At 52.8% G+C, this 20,682-nt stretch overlaps 2 protein-coding genes across 2 annotated transcripts; one reads left to right on the top strand and one right to left on the bottom strand.

The window, feature by feature from the left end:
* Nucleotides 1–5,357: 5,357 nt before the first annotated feature.
* Nucleotides 5,358–6,636, top strand: PG985_015440 (uncharacterized protein; the record flags this gene model as incomplete). Its single annotated transcript, XM_066835206.1, has 2 exons — nucleotides 5,358–6,441; nucleotides 6,506–6,636. The coding sequence occupies 2 exons, from the start codon at nucleotides 5,358–5,360 to the stop codon at nucleotides 6,634–6,636; spliced, it is 1,215 nt and encodes a 404-aa protein (XP_066676409.1).
* Nucleotides 6,637–16,690: 10,054 nt separating this feature from the next.
* Nucleotides 16,691–20,356, bottom strand: PG985_015439 (uncharacterized protein; the record flags this gene model as incomplete). The annotated part of the gene is made up of 1 exon (XM_066835205.1): nucleotides 16,691–20,356. The coding sequence occupies one exon, from the start codon at nucleotides 20,354–20,356 to the stop codon at nucleotides 16,691–16,693; it is 3,666 nt and encodes a 1,221-aa protein (XP_066676408.1).
* Nucleotides 20,357–20,682: the final 326 nt, after the last annotated feature.

Raw genomic sequence — 20,682 nt, 5'->3', positions numbered from 1 at the left:
AGGAACGGTGCAATGCTAGCAGGCTAGTTCGTGATATCAGAGGAACCGTTCACACGAGCAACGTGAGGTTGCAGCACGACGGGAAATCCGAGATGCGCTTGCACCATTGACGCATCCGCTTTCTCGATTACATGTACTCAACCCCATCTGCACATCCCCCTTTCTGGGAGGACTCCAACAGGTGGACCAGGAACATCGAATCGAAAGTACCTCTCGCCCGTCAAATTCTACACGCTCACATCTCGTCTATCTGTATGGGTATTTTTGCTGTGGAACTGGAGAGCGACTCGATGCCTCTTTTCTTCTTGGCCGAGTCCGAGGAGACGGGTGCGGTCGAGATGGATGTTTCGGTCTCAGCCCAGACCTTGAAACATTGAAACCGCAGTTTCCATATGCCCACAGCGGCGCACCGACTTTGGGATTGCGGGCAGAAGGCAGGGTAGGTATAGGTAGCAGTCGGTTCCCGGTCCCGGCCCGAAACAATTAAGCAGGTGGTTGACAGACCTGCATGCAACCTCAAGCTAACCTAGGTCTTTGTTACGCTGCTACGTGTATGGCTATGACCCCCCTGTTTAAAAACACACACACTCTCTCACACACACACACACACACAGCGCAGGCTGGCAGGTCGGGCAAAGGCCATTGCCAGCCTGTACCTCAATTGGGGAAATGCCATCTGACCAGGAAGGGGGATTTCCAGATCCCGATATGATAGGTAATTCGCAGCACGCAAAGTACACTACCATCAGGATAGCAAGCGCCTAATGGCATGCCGAGTCGAGTGGCGTGCGACTACTGAGATTCCTGTCTGCTTAATATCGACCGAGGGTTTGTCCGACCCGCGCCATGGCTGGCCTCTTAGGAACAAGCTTAAAAGACGTGGGAAACGCCGTTGACTTCACCGTGTTTTACAAGGCGTTGAAGAGGCGCGGGAGGCGCTAAGTTGGTTGAAGGCTCGTGAGGAGGTACATGTACACATGCACACACACGCGAGTCTGCCAGTACTGCTGTAAGCTAGCACCAGGTTCTGCTGAGTTGGTTGCTAGACAGGTAATCTCATGAGAGTCCGTGTTCACCTTGTTGATATTAGGAAGTGGGCCTTTTCCTGCATGTGGGAGAGTAGTGATGAGTTTAACCTTTTTCGCATCTCATGAACAACGATGAGCTGAGACTGAATGAAGTGAGTGACTGAACCCTTTCCAATAGCAAGAGGGTTGCTATTGGGCCACGGTGGGTACACGTATGCGCAGCCAGAGAGGGAGCAGGGAGAGAGATAGAGGTCCTGACTGCGCTGAGGTCTGAGGGAGGCAGTGAGTGAGTGAGACAAGGGTTGGGCGCGCGGACGGGTGAGAGAAATCCGCAATTTCCAATCGTATCGAGCATTGTGTGCCCCCCCCCCCCCGAAGCATTTCCATTACATACATTTGGAACTATCCTGCTTCGATATCTCCCGTCAAGCCCAGTCGATACCTACCTGCAGCGAGCAGTACAGTATGCACGCACAGTGCAGGGCTTCAGCGGGCTAGTGCGTCCTGCTAGGTGGGTGGTAGGGGCAGAGAGGATCAGGGTCCTCTGGTGCCCCCCAAACCTCGAAAATTCACCACTGGTACTTCAGGAATCCTCTGTCAACCCCCCCGTCGAGATGGATACGCCTAGAGGCTGATTGGTCCAGGGGGAGCAGAGAGATGGGGCAGACAGGGCTTTCGGGTGGAGCTATGCTGTCATATGGCATATCTAGTGCCATCCTCGCCCCACGAAATATCATCCCAAACCCTCTTATTCCCGTCACCAAGTCGAGACAGCAGAACCCGAAGCTTCGCGCTAAGAGGCGCTACACCCACCATCTCCAGCACACCCTTGCCTTACCGTACCTCTCGCTTCTCCTGCGAGCCTGCCTTTTGCCCATTCACGCTCTTTTTTCCTCACCCAGACCGGGTCATCTCAGGATGCAATGACGAACGTCGACTTGCATTCCCGCCAAGACCCCCAATCCTGCGGTATTAGTACCTAGATAGTCACACCGTAGAAAGCAACCCGACCTCCTTCGACGCCCTCTACTACTAGAGCATACATAGAAGGCATAATATGATAAATACGACAGGCGGGAGAAAACAGACATGCCATATTCGAGTTTACCCACCCGAATGAACCTTGCGTGTATTCGCCGCCTCTGATACAGCTTGGGGATTGAGTTATATGATTATCAGGGGTCCAAGACAGTCAGCGCCTATGAGACGGCGCAGCTTCAAACATCCGCGAAGCATTGCGAGGAAAGGCTATCAATCAATATATTCGGCCCTTCATTACACGCGCCACCAGCACCGCTTGCCTGGCAGCATTGATGAAATGCCAGCAAGAGTGCCATCTGCCCGCACAGCTGTCTAATCAAACTACGTCAGTCAGCCCTTTTGCGAGATACAACAACGTGGTCAAAGCAGCGAGTGCATGACTCCTTCCCAGGACGCTCCAACCACGTCTGACTTATTGTCTGGCTTGGCTGGGGCCGACCTCGTCATACATGCAACTCGGCCAAAATTGCACTTCTCTGCGACGTGTATGCTGATGCTGGGTGGGTAAATGATGTGATATGGCATCTCTACTCCATGGTCTGCATGCTTCTTGATTTGATTAAACAATCTCCAGAGGCTAGCAGACAACTGCCGGCTGCACTGACAAGATTGATCTTGGGACTCCATCGTGGACATCGTGTGCGGTGAAGCCGACGACAGCGGTGGTAGTAATCAAAGAAAGAAAAAGTGACGATGTGTGCGTGCAGGCATCCATCCATCCATAACCACATACCGTGCCGGCAAGACTGTGTTTTTTTTTCCCGTCTGGTGAGTGATATTGATGCAAGGGAAAGGGAAGGGGGAAAAAAAAAAACAAAAGGTACCGGTACTTGCTTATGCGCTTCATCCATGCAGCCCACTTGCAGTCGCGTACCGGACAGGGATACGGGCTTTCCGGGATGTTGCCACTACCGCAATACGCAGAGTCTGTTTCTTCCTAATTTGCGTACCACCCACTGACGTATGCTATGTATCTGTTTCCTCGAGTTTGGGAAAAAGAGCCCCAGTCAGGTTTGGGCTTGAGGAAAAAAAGATTAGTTGTACATACAGCGCCCACACAGCTAACCAGGCAGCGCGAGGTCGGTTGAAGGGAATGGGTGAGGCCAAATGAATTGGAGCGTTGGCCAAAACGGTAGACCAAGTGGGATTCGTCAATGGCTCTTGCACTGTATACTGGTTTCTGGGAAGAAGAAGAAGAAGAAGAATTGAGAAGACGTGTAAGTGGAAGGCGCTGTGTCGTACCATCAGTCGGGTAGTAAAGATACCGCCGAAGCTAGTCACAACGTTGCAGCCATTGAACTCTTTTTCGGTTTTCTTTTTCCCCCTCCCCTTGGTTGACTTTTTTTTTTTTTTTTTTTAAATCAATCTTTCGCGCCGGGAGTACTTTGTCGTTGCTGGGACGCTGATAGAATGTGCGCCCGTCGTAGAAGAAACAATCGTGTTCCGTGCCTTTTCAGACCCTGCATGGAGAGGCGTCTTTTGCCAGCTTCGACTCCCGCATCAGTGGCGTCGCCTAAAAAGCAAAAACGCCCTGGAAGAGACAAACCGTAGTAGGTATGTACTGCTCTTGCAACTTGACAATACGATAAGACCAGTAGGTACCTCTTCAATTCTCATCCCATTCAAAGCTGTCTGAGAATCCCAGATAGGCTAGTCTCCCCTCGTTCTTTACCTAATTGTACATACTCTACTACATACGTACCCATCGACTCCTTCTTCTCCTTCTCCTCTCTGTCTCCATCTCTATCAGCTTTCTCTCTACTTGGGTACGAGTGTATGTGCGTTGCGTGCGGGCGTGCGTGCGTGTAACGGAAGACCTCAAAAGACAACAAAAGAGAACCCCTATGCGCTCCACTTTAGCACTTTCTGATGCGGTTTGGGTGCGTTGAACGGCAGGGGCATTAACCGTACATAGCCTTACATCCCTACCTCTTACCTCGACTTATCCAGTCGTCACCCTAGTCGTAGCCCACCGTTCACTTTTTCTCCTCCTCCTCGTCGCGCTAGGCCGCCTGGTCACAGCAGTACAGTATTCGACGCTGCTTATACACACTATATACCAGGATATCCGTCGCTTTGCCGTATACAGTAATATCAACACTGCTTTTTTCCTCCCACCTCCAGCACGCCCACCATCCTTGCCGCGTTGCTGGCTCTCGCTCTCCTACTGGCTCAGATATCGACACTTCGGGTTAGAAAGACCCTGATACCCAACTTTTTTTTCGACCTGGTCGGTACTCACTCTGGCCCCTGCTCATTGCCTCTTTCGTGGGCGAGCTTAGCCTACAGGACGGGCTCCCAGTTACGTAGGGGCACTTTCATGGCTCACTCACGCATAGCTTAGCTGGCTGGCGGCGGAATATATGTAGAAAGCCTGCTTCTCCTCTCCTTTCCTCCCTATCGTCAACACTATACACATCACCCATCCCAAGCACCCAGACGGGCCAACAACATACATATACAAGACCATCTCGGGATACCACGACGTCCCCCCAGAGCACACACCACGGCCGATTTGTGGACTTTGGGATCTACTACCAACATTACGCAGTCTTCATCCTTCTAGTCTCGGCCATTGTTCGACTTATCTCCCCCAGATCTGTGACCACTGCTGATCTTTGACTCTTCGGTCTTGAAACGAGCCACAGGAGCTCCACATGCTCATGACCAGTCGAGGTCCCAAACGGCTGCCGTCAAATTGGACACCATCTTTGCCCATATTTCAGCCCTGGTTCGATCTCTTGAACACAGGACTACCCTCCTAGTACCGCGCGACCTAGTAACCTCGGCCTCCTTTAAGACGGGACATTGTGTTGTCGATCACACCTGTTCCACGTCGTCACTGGACACCACACGCCTAGGAGCGTCTCCACATGTCCCGCTGACTGGAAAGCAATATTAAGCTTCAGCGAATTTGGGGGGAACACTTCCAAGTACCGACTAGCATCTGGCTTGTACCTTTTGCTCGTCCAACCATCCAAGGCCCCCTGCCCCCATGCGTCTTCAGACTCCTGCCAAACACACTTAAGGCTCGCTGATCCCGCCTCCACGACTTGGTAGAGGGATCTCCTTCACCGGATCTTGAAAGACAAGTCACACCTTTTCGGCAGGGTGATACGATTATTCTTTTTATACAATCGCCCTTGGGACGCCCGCGGCTGATCATATACTTTTTACGTTGGAAACTCTTTTGTCTGTCGTCGTTATAGTCGGATCATACGGGCGTGGGATAGCACCTACCTCTTCCGACCTTGCGTTGTTGTTGCTGTATCGCCAGTCCGGTCAAAGATGACTATGACACTTGACAATCAACAACGATTTGGTGCTGCTCTCAACTTCGACCACATGTCTTCATACTCGAACCCCCCGCACTTCACCAACCCCTGGGCTTCGGCCTCGCCGCCTCAGCATGGCGGCCAGGGCATGTACACCCAAGGCCTGCACAGCCTGGGTGGACTCGACAGCCTCTCGAAGCAGCATGCTGCGAGGCCCAACCCGAATACCAGTTCGTCGATGGCTCCCTACGGGAGCATCCCGGTGACGGCATCATCAGCAGGTAGCAACACTCTCATGGCGGACGTCTATGGACAACAGGACTTACTCAATATGCCCCAAGATCTTCTAAGCCTCAACCGAATGCAGACAACGTCTGCTGCGTACGGCGAGCCCTCGTACGCCACCGCCACCTCGGCCTCTCCCGTCCATGCCACATATGCCGCGTCGCCGAGCCCCTATGACGGCGGGATCTCGGGTTACGCGCCTGCGCCGATACGGTCAACATTTGCCCTGGCACCGGAATCTGACACCCGAAGGTATTCACAATCGTCAGTACCCTCAATCTCCACGTCGGACCTCGGCCCTGACGACGCGTGCCGCTCTCACCGGAACTCTTTAGTTGACTTTGACCACAGAGGAATGCAGCAGGATGACCGCCGAAGTTTTGCGGACGCTCTGGATGCTGGACAGGGCATGCTCGCCATGAGCCAAGAGACACCCAGAGCCATCTACCCTCCCGCCAACCGGGGCCGCGGATCCACGGACTCCTATGGCTTCCCCTCCACCCACTCCACCAGCTCCTCGATATCCTCGGCCAGCAACTACAGCAATAACAGCTACTACGCTGGGTCTATCGATTCATCGGTGAGCGACTATTCGACCGCTGGTTCCGACATCGAGTCAGTAACGTCGCGGACGTTACCTCGACCTAACCTGATGACCCAGCCTCCGCCAGCACCCCAGTCGATGATGGGCCAGTTCAGCTCCAAGGTCTCCTCCAGCACACAAAAAAAGCACAAGTGCAAGGTTTGCGACAAGCGTTTCACCCGCCCCAGCTCGCTCCAAACACACATGTATAGCCATACTGGCGAAAAGCGTACGTCGAACTTAACCAATTCTTATGTGTTTGTGTGGCCATAACTAACGAGACGGGTGAATAGCTTTCTGCTGCGAAGTCGAAGGATGCGGAAGGCATTTCTCAGTTGTATCAAACTTGCGACGCCATCGTAAGGTGCACAAGGGCGATGCGAAATCCGATGCTGGTTCGGAAGATCATCACGATTCGGACTAAACAACAACACCAACAACAACAACCTTCCTTTTTTCATGGGCTGGCTTTTGCACCATCTCATGTGATTTTTGGTTTGGTTTCTTTACAGCATTGATACCGATATTGATACCCCTGTCATTCATATCCAATTGGCTTAGAGATTGCCGGTTGTTATGACCGTTTATTTTTTGGGTGGGGCCAGGAGAGAGCAAGAGGAGGAGGAAGCGAGTGGCCCCGGACGTCTTCACTTCATGCCCGAGGATGAGGCAAAAAGCAAAAAGCAACCACGGAATTCCTTGCGCGACGCGATCACCAGGCGATACATTTCGATATTCCGACGTTCTATACCGAGAAGCGGTTTCATGGGGTTTTGGGAGTCTAGGGGGTGGGCCTTATAGATGTATACTGGCTTGTCTCTGGAGACTCTTTGTGTTATTATTACATTTCGCGTCTGTCGCTTATGGCCGGAAGATGTCTGGCCACACATCTGGGATTTCTGGTTTACATTTACGAGGACCATGTGTCTTTCTGAGATACCCTCAAAACCGGCGTTTAGGGATGATATTTATTGGGGGAGTACCGGCACGGCAAGACTTACAGCGGCGGAGGCGCTTGTGGGAGGGGGATTCAACTACTGACGCATTCGTTACAACTTGGGGGGGGACATCATCGAGCGAGAGACATTGTCGCTGGGTTACCAGCAGAAGATTTTCACGATGGGAAAAGACATGCGGAGAGGAGACACGACCTGTACTATTACACACCATGCTATGCATATACCCCCCTATGGCAGAGCACTTCTAATCACCGACGCCAGAGACGGCGTCGTATGATGAAGAAACTTACACTCGCTACTGCCCTGTAATCTATCTAATCCAATGGAACCATTTACATGCAACAAACAAAGCTCGACGATCGTCTAGGAGTCCCTCGTGATATCATTACGCGATGCGATGCCGCCGTGTATAGGAGGAGACTTCTAACTTTGCGCGGAAGTCCAAAAGGGGATATTGTGTCCGTGGCCCGCCCGCGAAGCGACAGAAACAGCCCGCCGGAGGCTGTGAGTGGACAAAAGCCTGTGCGATATCCGTACATGGGATCGGCGCGGCATCCCTACCTGCCGCCGCACTTGTTAGTAGCGGAGTTCAGGCCAAGCCATGCTAGTCGTGAAAGAAAAAAAGACAACAACTTCAAACCCTCACTCGTTGGCTTTTCTCCCCAATTGCTATACCAATGTATCCAGTAACTAACTAAAAGTATCACGAGCTGCGCAGACACGCGGCGGATGTTACATGCAGGCTGCAGCGGATACCAGAAGAGAAAAACGGGGGTGGAAAACGGATAACACCGTTACCGAGCTTCACCCTACTTCACCCTAGCACTACGAGACTACCTACCTACTCACACAGCTCCGGACAGGCCAGTGGGCGAACCAACCATCAACTGCCAAAAAGGCCAAGCTTGCTTGGGGGTCGACGGTTCCGTTTTAGTGCCAGCAGGGAGCGTGAGTAATGGATGTATCTTTCTATCCATATTTATAGTGGTTTTTCTATTGCCTAGGTACTATACGAATAGGTGATACCGGTTGGTGTTTCTCAAAATGTTTACAAGCAACATGACTTATTGCCCTCCATAGGCGAAGGGCAGTGTACATGCATACTGTCGGTTAGATTGCTATCGGTGGCATGCCCAGCTAGGGTAGGTATGTGTAGGTATCACCTTACCATCCACACCATGTCTAGACAGACACACAGAGGTGAGGTACACCTGCAGTCGTCGGCCACCTCTCCCCGCCCCGTTTAGGACCGATCAGCGTGCGGAGACCAGAAAACGGGATGCAGTGACAGCACGCCATGCTGAGCGTGTTTCAAGTCTGGGTCGATTACGACGCTTCCTGTCATGGGGGAAGTCTGGCTGAATTGATTGAACGACAGCCGAACCATGGGCGGTTTGCCCATCAGGGTGCTGCTGCCAATGTACCGTCCCATTCACCCATCCAACCCAAACGGAATCCCCGTCTAGTCCCTACTAATTCGCATGAAAATAGGGAAACGGTCCACCATCGCAAACCCCATTTCCATTGAGAAGGGAGAAAGGCACATGCAAATTCCGATGTTTGGTGCCTTCCTCTCTCGCTCAACCCAACCGACAACCGCAGATGGCTGTCGCAACCGGGGGGTTGCCCCGCCATGGATGGCTAAACGTCGCAGATCGCAAATGGGAGAATGGCCGCCAAGCCTGCAAGTGCTGCGACGACAACTACTAATACATGTCTACACTTTCTGATGATGCTTGAACGACTATACAATGTTGACGAGGTGCGATCTTTGCCTTCTTTGGACGCTACTCCCGTTCCCCATGGCACGCGTACACAGCTATACGGCTATAAGTCACCGAGAGGGGATGCAGACAGACGGCTTGCAGCTAACAAACACGTCGTGTTTTTTTTTTTTTTTTTTTTTTTGTTATTCAGAAATCGTGTTCCATATTTTGCGCCATTGCTATCACAAGCCAAGATGGAGCACAATGACAAGAAACAAGTATCGTGAAAGCAAGCAAGAAGAGAAGAAGAAGAAAAAAAAAAAAAAAACGCGCGAACCCTTCATCTCCAGGGATTCGCTTCTGTGCTGACACTTAAACGGGGGTGGTCATTAGATCCAGTGGCAGCTTGTGTGGTCGCATTACATGAGATGAGAGGCAACTCCACTGGACAAGGCCTCGCGCATTAGATGACAGAACGGTAGCAACGTCGAGCAGCAGCGAAAAAGACGAAAAGATGATTTGGCCCAAAGGGGCACGAGGAAAGACAGCGCCCGCCGGTAACGAACCCATATGGATTCAGCCATATCAAAACGGCGGTGGCCAGGGCAGGGGAGAGCGAGGTACATTCATGCCGCTGGTAGTGACCTAGAGAGAAGAAAAAACCCGCGATGGAAGGGCAGCCCCCTCTACTCGGGCCATTCCCCGCCCAGCACTGGCGCACCCAGCCAATGGGACGGGGTGGAACAAGCCGGACTCGGGAGGCTTTTTGACCTCTGGGAAGCCTCTCCTTTTGACTGGGCGCTCCGAACAACCTAATTGGAAGGGCCGCAACGCCGCGTCGGTGTCACACGCAACCTCGCAACCTATGCGATTGGGGTTGGGATTCCTCTCGCAGACGTCCACTTAAAGGGCCCCATTCTTTTTCTCATGTTTTGGGTGTCACGGTGCTTTTGTTTTCTTTGGGACGTTCCGACTGGTCAGGAATAGGAAAACCCCATTCGATAAGCTCTATATCAGCATGTACATTTGTAGAATAAGTAGGGCAACCACATACTACATACTGTAAGCAGGTCACAATGTGTGGAGAGAACGCTGCATTCCTCCCTGTTATCCTACTGCATCTCGTTGGGGCGGCGTTCAGGTAAGCGAACAAGACCCAAGCCCTGCTACGTACATAGACATCACCGGCCGACGAGCCTCGTTAGTTGTGGTGGCATCAGACGAGAGATACCAGACGGCGAGACGGGCCAGTTCCGGGGGCGACTTCTACTACTCATGATACTGTAGGACTTCCTCGCATCCATGCTAACTATTCACATAGGTACTGGCTACTACCTACTGCGAGGTGAGGGTCTACTGCTGATGTCGAGAGGTACAGTAAGTACCAATAACTAGCGGGGCGGAGAGGGGAGTTTTGGTCGGAGCCCAACCGTACGGTACTGTGGATGTAAAGTAAACTACGGGGCTGATCTAGCTATTCTAGCCAGGACATGTACGGAGTAGGTCCATTGAACCAATCGTATACGGTGCAGTTCGCGATACAGCATACTGTCATCACTTCTCTCAGATCTATCAGGCATTCAGCTTGTAAGCGACCCATCTACGAACACGACGGAAACCCACCCGCTGCGCTCTCTGCCCAAATCGCGAAACTGGACAGAATTAAAAACAACGAAGAATAAATAGATAGCACTGCATTGCTCATGATGAAACAGTAATCAGATGCAATACGGAGCAACGACACACGATGGGCTTTGATATTAGCTACATCCCTGCCTTAGTACGACGGTATGGAGGGAAAGGGCAGACGCTTCGACCAATGACGACAGAGTGGCCCGATTGGAATGACGTCGTATGTCAGCAAGGATGCTGAAGCTTGAAAAGTGGCAGGCTCTCTTTTTGGCCCACCGACGCCCATTGGAAAAGCCAAGCTCGCAGGGGCCATGGCTCCTGATTAGAGTAATTAATTCCATCGAATAATTGGTTCTCCTATATCGGCGCGCATCCACGAGATCCAGGGTCCTTCCTGATGTGTTCGACTAGGTTTCAACACGGCTAGGCTGGAATCCAATTGGAAGGTCGCAAACCGCATCTCGCACACACACACACACAGTAAGCGGACAACCCGCGCATGCGCATATGCGTCACTGGTAATTGCCAGGTCGACTGCATCAATTTACACACAGGCTGGGCAGCATTGGAGTGTTTTGCGATTATTATTTTTTTTGCCACCTCCCCCCCTCTCTCTGTCTCCTCTTGCCTGCGCCTGCGCCTGCGCCTGCGCCGGCTCCTGACACGCACACACAGACACCCAAAACACAGGCCACAAACGAAAGCTGACGGCTTCCACCCCCAAAATAGGTATTTTTAGAGTGAGGCTATACAGTTGACTACTGGACCGGCGGCATACCAGTTGAAACGCATGAACAGGTTCGTCCCTATTTCTGGGTTGTTATGACATAAGGGTAGTTTCGAAGCTTAGAACTCACACCATCCTGTCAGCCGCCCGGTTGCTAGACGGGAGTACCATGCACACATGACAGGGTGCCTGGCGGGCGCGGCGATAAGTAAAAAGACTAGGTAGGTACGGGAGAAGGGGCGACCCTTGGATGCGCGCCCCGAGGAACTGACTTGGAGGATTGGATCTCGAGTCCTGTAGCGGTACTAGCAGCTCTGCTTAGCGCACGCTACCAGCCGCTACCAACCGCGGAATCCCAGAGCCAAGGACCATAACCTGAGGGCTCTGCCAAGGTACAACCTCGAAGCCCCGAAAATACATTGACTGTTCAGCCTTCCAGAGAAACAAACACCAGAACCGCGAAGCGACTATCAACTATCTGGCACCCCCCCAGGAAGCAACGCGTGGTTATGTGGAAACACTGGCTGGATGGCCCAATTTACTCGCCTCTGTCCTGGTGCATATATTGGATAAAGATATTGATGTTAAAAGGAGTTGTCCGGTATCGCTACAGTAGCTGCGACCGCCCCTCTCCCTGATGAGAGAAAGCCCTGCGCATTTTGGCTGCCGTCCCTATATCTTGAGGGTTGTCGTCAAAATGATGGAGGTGGTAAGCAAGAAGACGAAAATGACGTAGGTGTTCCAGTCGAACTCCGCCGTCTAATTTGCTGGCTTATTCGTGTGGTGAGATGCCATCTCTCATCAAGGGGGCTCCCCAGCTTTGGTCTCAATCCCAGATCCCTGCGAGTCTGCGCTAAGACTTTAGTTGCCCAATCCGATCACTCGAAAAAAAAAGAGAGAGAAAAAAAAAAAAAAAAAGCCGCCAGGGGGGAAAGGTACACTGCACTGGACTGCACTTTCTCACAGTGAGAAACAGACGCCAATTCGTACAGTATTTTTTCCCCCTCTCCTCTACTTACAGGAGCAACAGCACAGTCGATGAACCAAAGACGCCTACGGTCCCGGTTACCCACCTGCCGTATCCTCTATCTCCTTGCGCTTCACGACTCTCTAGTTTGCGTAAGTCGGTACGTAACCCGCCCGTTTGTACTTCTCATTTGCCAGCATTCGATTCAGTTCAGTTCACGGGTAGTACTACTAGATGCATACATGCAGTATGGGAGATACATGCCACACACTACGCGATTGATGTAAATAGGCATGCCACTAACCTCCTGACGGCTGATTCATGATGGCACCAAAAACCGGTTTGAGGGTCCGGTCTCTGCAGTGCGACGCGATGCGATACTGCGAGATGGGGTTTGGCGCAAATGCCATCCCAGCCGCACATGGGAATCTTGCCTCCCTTTCCCTTGCAACAGTCGGAGTCAGTTGCACAGGCCGGAAGCCATGCTCGTTACTTACAGACAAACAGACAACCAGTGCTAAGGCATCGTTTTGATGCATGTACAGTACAGGTGTACTACTCTGCCATCAGTACCCCTCTACTTCCGCCACCTCCTATCCTATCACGACACGCGGAATGCAACTATCCCCTTCCCCCTCTAAAGTCCGGCCAACCTCACCAAGCTAACGAGGCTGACAGCTGTCCAATCTATGCTTAAGATGTGTGGCATTCTGCAGCTAGACAAGATGCAACCCATCTCGTAGCAACGGCCTATCAAGATGGCGGCATCCCCAGAGATACACATATCATATTTTGCCACTGCCCGCTGTGCTTTCCCCGCCTGCTAGCTGGCATGGCATGGCATGGCCAAGCCTCAGTCAATCAACGGACGTGCCATTCTGTACTGCACAGAATCTACTACTACATAGGTATCACCATCAATCACCCAGCAGCTGAGAGGAACACCTGACTGGCGATCCACGAATTACACTGGATCGTGCTTTTGTGGATATGTATGTGTGCATTTTGCTGCTTTGTCCCAATCAGTCGATTCTAGTCATCTAGACAATATCTCTCTTTCCCCGAAAACGTGGGGAAAGGCCGCGTGTCGTTCATTCGGTTTCGTCTCGTTCGAGTAAGTCCTTTGCTGGGCCAAGCCATCGGGCTATCTACAGGCGGGGACAATGTTTTTTTTTTTTTTTTTGGTTCTTTTCCTTCCTTTTTTTTGCCTTTACTAAATTTTCCCGCAAACGGGTTCCGCTTTTCCCACATTCTCCCCTCATCCATACACAGTACCGCAATCTCCCTCGACACTCACTGTCTCTAGTCTTCCCAACCGCGCAATGAACAAGAATTGCACCATTGCACCATCGCACCCTCGCCCTCGCCCTCACCCTCACACACACAAAAGTACCTCACCGCCAGTTGCTAGGTGTCTTCTGTAGCCAATGGCCCGAATGAGGACACCCCGGTTGATGCGTTAGATACCGGGACTTTACTGTCGTCTTAGCACACACCTCCTTGTCTTTGTCATGCAAGACTGCCGATCATGTCCCAGTCGAGTATCGTAGGGGACCCGTACCGAAGCTTATTGCATGCCGCCGCCTGCTCATGGTGTCCATAAGCTGGGTGCTACCGTCTCTACACGTGAGGGGATGGAGGAAAGGGAAGTACCGAAGCCAAGTAACACAAACACAGATGCCAGACACACGTACACACGCTGGGATGGCGGTTCCACACCGACGATCTCGAGTCCTGGGTCGAGAGAAAACCAATGTACCTTTTCTCGTCTCTCATGTACCTCTCTGCGTCTGCCCTGTCAAGGTCGTGCGTGCCAGAGGCAGGTAGGGACCGATGCGGTGGACATTGTCACAATGCATACTTACATACGGCGCTGCTTAAAGCAGCCCTGCATCCCAGGGTAGGGTAGGGGTGCGGGAAAAGGGGGACGCCCATCTCGTACCCGTAGGAAGGAGCATGACAGTGGGAAGTACAAAGAGCAGGCGCGGAGATTTGCCAATTAGACCAAAGGACCGGCGAGGCCGAAACAGTTGTGGTAATGGGCTGACGAGGCCGTTGGTCCTTTATGCCACGCCAATCCACCCGTCGTGGTCATGGAGGAGGAGGCTTGGTGCTTGGAGAGAAATCCCGGGGTTTGATCAGCACACGTATGAATGGTGCTGTTCCGCCGCTGTGGAATTAATGGGCCAAAAGAATGGACGAAACAGAGACGGGCAGGACCATGAGGGGTCTTGGGGTTTGGCAGTGTTCCCAGCACTTTGGAAACACGTTGTGGCTTTTTCCCGACCATCTTTGCCTCCTTGAGAGTCAACGTTTGAGCCGCTCGGGTCCGGCTGCGCAGAGATCTTCAGGGCAGCTCGCGTGGCCCTCTGGGGTTTGGCCGGGAGAGCAACACGCTGATCAATGCGAGAAGACGGACAAAGATGGGATACGAAGGGCTTCTTCCTAGGTTTGGTTGTCCCGAGACTCGCTTGCCCGGTTCTGACAGAAAACGAAACCCTGCCTCGCATCACGTCTTCACATGCACCTCGAATTGGGATCATCGTCTACCAGAGAGTGCCCCGGGGCAGCGAAGTCTTCTAGAAGGCCTAGCTGGAACTACGTGTGCGTGTGTGTGTGAAGCGAGTACAGCGGCGCACAGCGCGACCCTTTTGGTTTCCCAGAACATGCTGCCTTGTCCTCCCACACTGTAATGTAGGTAGCTCTTATGTTGTCCAACTAAAGCAGGCCCTATGGACAACTAGATGCCCCCTTGGCTTCGCAAGTGACCATCGACGCCAGCCTGGTCTTTTCCAAGGCCCTATGTGTTGCCCTAACGTCATATCTATACAGCGCTGTGTAACCCGTGACGTCGGATATGTTCCTATGTGTGGTACAAGACGGGAAGCCGCCTTACGCTTCGAGTTGACACCAGAAAGCGGCATTGCGAGAGACATGTTTAGGGCGGCAATGATGGTCGAGGGCCCTGGTTGTCTTCACTTGAAGAAGAAGAACTTTGAGCCACATGGTCAGATAGGAGAATAAGTAGATGCCCATGCTGTGTCACTAGGGGGGAGGTGAAAGGGAAATGTTCCCGAGTTCTCTCAATGCTTTCTTCAGTCTCTCTTGTGTGTCCGTCCGTATGTGTTTTGTGTATGGAGTGAGGTGATTCCTCTGAGACCGACTGCATTTGAGAAAGAACAGGTTAGCAAAATTTTCCCGCTTCGGTGATGTGGCAAGTAAGACACGGGAACAGAGAACAAATAACGTTCATCAGGTAGACTGTTTTCCTTGCTTTCCATATCAGATATGCCCGTTCCCTTGTCGACATGTTTTTGTCATCCGCCTCTACCCCGAGACATTTGGATTAGAAAAGACCGATCGAGACTCGAGGGAAGTATGGTCCACGGGGAGGAAAAGGTAGGGTGATACAGTAAGAAGAAGAGACCCAAAAGCAATAAGTGAATGAAGACAAAACAATTTCCACATCTGGTTCGCTGGTTCCAAGCCAGGGTCTTGGATTCTAATGCTGCGGCTCTTAGTTGTACTCTTTCGGAAACGAGCTTTTGCCATCAACATCGCTACGAGGGCTGTTGTCACTTCTCGCATGTGTCCATGGTCTATGTATGGCATGGGGATAGATGAACGGGATGCACCGGGCCGTGTCATTCTACTTCGGAGACTTGTATACTATTGTAGCACGGGGAAAGAAGAAGAAGAAGAACGAGACGAGGAATGAAAACTGTACACAAAGCAAGGAATAGCTCTGAGATGAGAAACTGACTGGTCCCTTACATATATATCCATATAAACAAGGGCAATGTGCTAACCATATATGAAGGGTTGGTTAAAGAGTAATTGCTCTACATGCATCGGCTGGCGGCCCCTTTCCGCTGCTCCTCGTTTGTTTTGTTAAACCCGGGTATATGTCGTGACGATGGCAACTTGTGAGCTTTTCCATATCGGAGGGCATGAGAGAGAGAAACATACAAACAACATGCAAAGGCTCAACCCCAAACACAGAACCTGACTCCCAGCAGCAGCAGCCCGTCGTGCATATAACATGTCCTGCGTGATAGGTAAGAAGAACATGAAAAGGGGCGAAAGGAAAGCATGAAGTACGCGCATGCGGTGGTAGGAATAGAACACGGTGATATCATGTACCCAAGTCATGTATGTATATGCTGTAATACAATTTGCCCATGAACCGCTATAGATCCTCGAGGCTACTACTGCTTGTCCCCTTTTTTCTAAATCGGTAGCTGTACAATACAATAATGACACGACTTTCCCATGCTAGCCCATTGAACACCCAGGGGGTAAAGTGAATAAAACTCCATTCGCAATCAATCGGAATCAGGATCTCCCGTTATCTATCCTAACCCCGCCTATCCTACCCTCCGAACGTGCCTTTCCCCCTTCCTCCAACACGTGAGGTCATTACCATGCACTTACACAACCGCTGATATGTATAATAAGGTATCATCACCCGCCCGCTGCCCTGTCTATTACAGGACGATGGCCAATTCGTGCCTATCGATCCCCTCCTCGCTCAGGTTGGGGTAATAGGGGATCATGGCATCGGCCGCCTGCACGTACGCGTCGTTGTACAGGCGCCAGTAGGGCTGGCGCACCTTGCGCGCGGGGTGGAAGAGGCCGGCCCAGACGTAGTTCATGACGAGGCCGGGGCCCACGGCCATGCGGATGGCCTCGATGGCCTCGACGATGCGGTCGATGACGTGCGGGCTCGTCTCAAACAAGTTGGGGTAGAGCAGGTTGAGCAGATGCACCATGGCGTCCTCGCAGCCGAGGCCGACCACGCCCAGGGCAATGTGTTTCACGACAGAGGCGGCCGTCTGCCGATGCACCTGATCGCGATCGATGAGGGCGTCCTCGAGCAGGGGCGTGACGGCGTAGACATAGTCCTTGGCCATCTCGCCAATGTACTCGAAGAGGAAGGATAGGGATTTGAGCACACCGTTCTGCACGTTCAGCTCAGGCACACGGTACTCGTTCATCAGGGCAGGCAGAACGGTAAAGGGCGCGCAAGTCTCGGCCACGATGCCAATAGCTACGGCCGTGCACACTCGCGATTGACGCTCTTGCACCCGGAGGTTGTTGAGTAATGTGGCCAAGACGTCCTGGGGACCGATGGCCTTGGCGATGAAACCGAAGGTGTTGTTGGCCGCTCGGCGAATGCCCTTCTTATGTGCCTTCAGCATGTCCAGCAACTCGAAGCAGATACGCATCCACTCACGGGCGTTGACACTTTCGGGACCACGATCGGCAATACGGCCAACCAGGTCAATGGTGTTTTCTTGTACCTTTTCGTGTCGATTTCGTAGGATAGGGGTCAGGCGAGGAAGCAAGTCCTTGATGGGTGGTTGCATCTGGCTGATACCAACCACCGTGACAATAGATCGCAAGGCGCCCAGGATACTTCCCAGGACCTCCGGGTACTCTTCACCGAGATATTCGTAGAGAACAACACCCAGCTTGCCCATCAAGGCATCCTCGCCGCATTGCTTCATCACCATGGCAATCCGGGAAATCAAATCGGCTGCTTGTTGTCGCACCGTAGCCGACTTGTTGTTGAGTCGCCAAAGGATCGTACTGACAATCTGTGGCAGATAAGGCTTGCATCGAGTGCCTAGCGAGTTGACGACGGTACCGAAACCGTTGAGCATGATGATGTCCTCGACGCTTTGCTCCTGGAAGGAGTGGAGGATACCGTCAATCAGGCGCTCTTCTAATCGCTCGCCAATGTCGGCAGACCCCAGGCCGGCAACAACCTTTTCGACAGTCTCGACCGTCATCTTGCGGTAAGCCTCGCTCTCGTCTTTGAGGTTCACCACGATACGCTCAATAATTTCGCTCACGCCGACCTTCTGGCCGATGTCCACTGTCGTCTCGACCACTTGTCTGTAGTTTCGCTTGTCCAGTGCCATACGGCGCACCCAGAAGCTCTTGAAGAACTCATCCAGCACGTGCTCCTTGAGATAGCCCGCCGTGACACCTTCAGTACCAGCGCACTGCGAGACAACCTTCAAAACCACCTTCTTCATCTCCTCATCTGGCGACGAAAACTCTCTCAGCAGAATCTCCATGATTTGACTGGTGTAGTAGTTGGCGTAGTCCTCGTCCATGAGAGGAATGATGAAACCAACGGCCTTGAGGAAACCAGCGAGACCCTTGCCTCGCTGTTTTCGAGCACCAGTCCAAAGGGGGTTGAGGATATCGTCGAAGCTCTCGATACCGTAGGGGTTCGATGCCTCGGCCAGAGCGGCAATTGCCAAACTGGTCACTGTGCGGACCTTGGTCTGCTCATCGTTCAGGTTAGGGCCAATGCAGTCCACGAGTCCCTTGAGATGGGGGAGGACCGCACAGCCCATCAGGATGGGAATCTGCTGTACGATCTTGACACCAGTATGTCTGGCTTGCCATGATTTCTTACTGCGACAGACTGCTCTAAGGAATGGCAGGAGAGCGGGGATACCGAGCGCTGACGCTACCACTGCGAACGCTCGTGCAGTAGTGTTCCGCACATACTCATCGACGTGATCGATATCTGGCCTCATCGTGCTGATCATGGTGGCGAGACCGGCTGCCTTACTCAGGTTGGAGATAATTTCGCGACCCTCCACCCTAGCATAGTAGTCCTGATCAATAAGAAGGGGCTCGATAACCACAAGAATCTTGTGGACATAGGGGCGGACCATGTCATCCAGTTTGTACAATATGCGGTCGATAACCTTGACAAGCAAATGCCGCTCTTGGTCTTCGAGGGTCTTCTCCATGAGGAGTGGCAGAATCTGGTTGAACAGAGGTCCCGCACCAAACTGTCGCGCATTGTCGGTGAGTTGTCTTAGAGCAGTCTTACGCATAGGAGGTGTACCGTTCTTGACTTTCAGGAGCAGTCTCATGATCTTCCGCTCCTTCAACTCCTCCACACTCAGGGCATTTTCGTCAGACCCGTCCGTCAGCTTGCCAAAGTAGGCCATGTCTTCGGGCTTGAAGAACTGCAGATCGCCAACTCCGGGGATCTCCTTGGGGATCTGGTTCTGTCCCAGTCTACCACTCTCCGGCTCTTGCATCATAAATCCGCCGTAGTTAGAGGGCAGAGGCGTAGCAGCAACACGGTGGGTGGGAGCCCGAGTCGGGGCGTATCCCGGTGGTGGCTCAAGAACCTTGTAGCCCTCAGCTTCACCGGGAAGTAGGGCATCGAGCTCTTCGTCGCTGATGGCAGCATTGGGCCCAGCTATGTCGGTACCGAACGAAGGTGTGGCAGCACCGGCTTGAGAAGGGTGCATGGGAGTAACCAGTCCACTGTTGCCCATCGGTGTGGCAGAGGGCGCCTGATCCCATCGCGAACGCTTTTTGGAAGCATCGGCGGCACCAGGGGCGGATAAAGCCGGGGCCTGGTCCCACCTGGACCGCTTCGCTTTGCCGTCTGCGGCCTCGGGCGTAGCTTCGTCGACAGCGGTGGAAGACACATCCCATCTCTTCTTGCGCTTGCGGGTCGAAGCGACGTCGGTTGAGCCTGCCTCGGCGTTTTCCTTGTTGCCGTCTTGTAGAGTGGCCTGGTGTTCCTCACCGTTTGCTTCGCCGGCTTCACGCCTCGCTTGGATGGCTTGCCTCACCCGCTCCTCCTCCCTCTCAATCTCTCTCCGTTCCATAATCTCGCGGTAGCTGTCGCCCTCCTCGGTAGCACCGGCTTGGCGGTTTGCGGCGAAGGGATCGGCACGGGTAGGGGTCAGAGTGCGATCAAAGCGGCGCTTTTGATAGTCGGTCTCGCGGTCGACGATTCTGGTGCTCTTCTCCCCGCGCCCGGCAAAGGGGTCATCTTCTTCGACGCCATCTCCGTGTGCGAACTCCTCGATCTGGGACTTGGTCGCTGTGTATTGGCCGACTAAGCGCCGCGAGTTGTCGGCGTCGACATCTTGCATGTCCTCATCGCCATCGGCGGGGAGGGAGGTGAGGTAGCCCGCAAACTTGTCGCCGCCATCACGAGAGTACAGGTCGGTGTCGAAGGATTCCGTCAAACTGGCCTTGGTGGACGTGTTGTCGGATCGCTGATTGGATGGGTCGAAGGTTCGCGAACCGTTCTTAGCTGCGGCAGTGGCATTGCGCTCTGCCTGGAGCTTTCTAATGGTCTCGAAGTCAGCGTCCGACATTTTGATATCAGCTTAGCCGCCGTCGGTCATGACCTTTTCCAAATGGTAAATAGTGATGACTGAAGCTCTGATTGGCGCCAGGTATTGATGATGTAGGATCGCGACGACGTTGTTCTTGCCTAGGTCGCGATGAGATGCGTCGAGAATTTGGAAGCTCTGGTCAACGCCGGGGCCGCTAGGCGCGAAAAAGTTTAGTGGACAGGAAAGGCTGTGGCGCGTGGCTGGGCTGCTTGGTGGCGGACGAAGTCGCTCTTGAGAGAGAACGAGCGCAATTTATCATTACCTAAGCCATCCAAATCCCCTGGATAAACCACTACTGTTTAACA

This window comes from Apiospora marii (assembly GCF_038362585.1).
Source record: "Apiospora marii strain CBS 49790 chromosome Unknown utg000013l_segment0_segment0, whole genome shotgun sequence".
NCBI classification, from domain to species: Eukaryota; Fungi; Ascomycota; class Sordariomycetes; order Amphisphaeriales; family Apiosporaceae; genus Apiospora; species Apiospora marii.
This window is presented reverse-complemented; position numbering and strand designations above follow the sequence as displayed.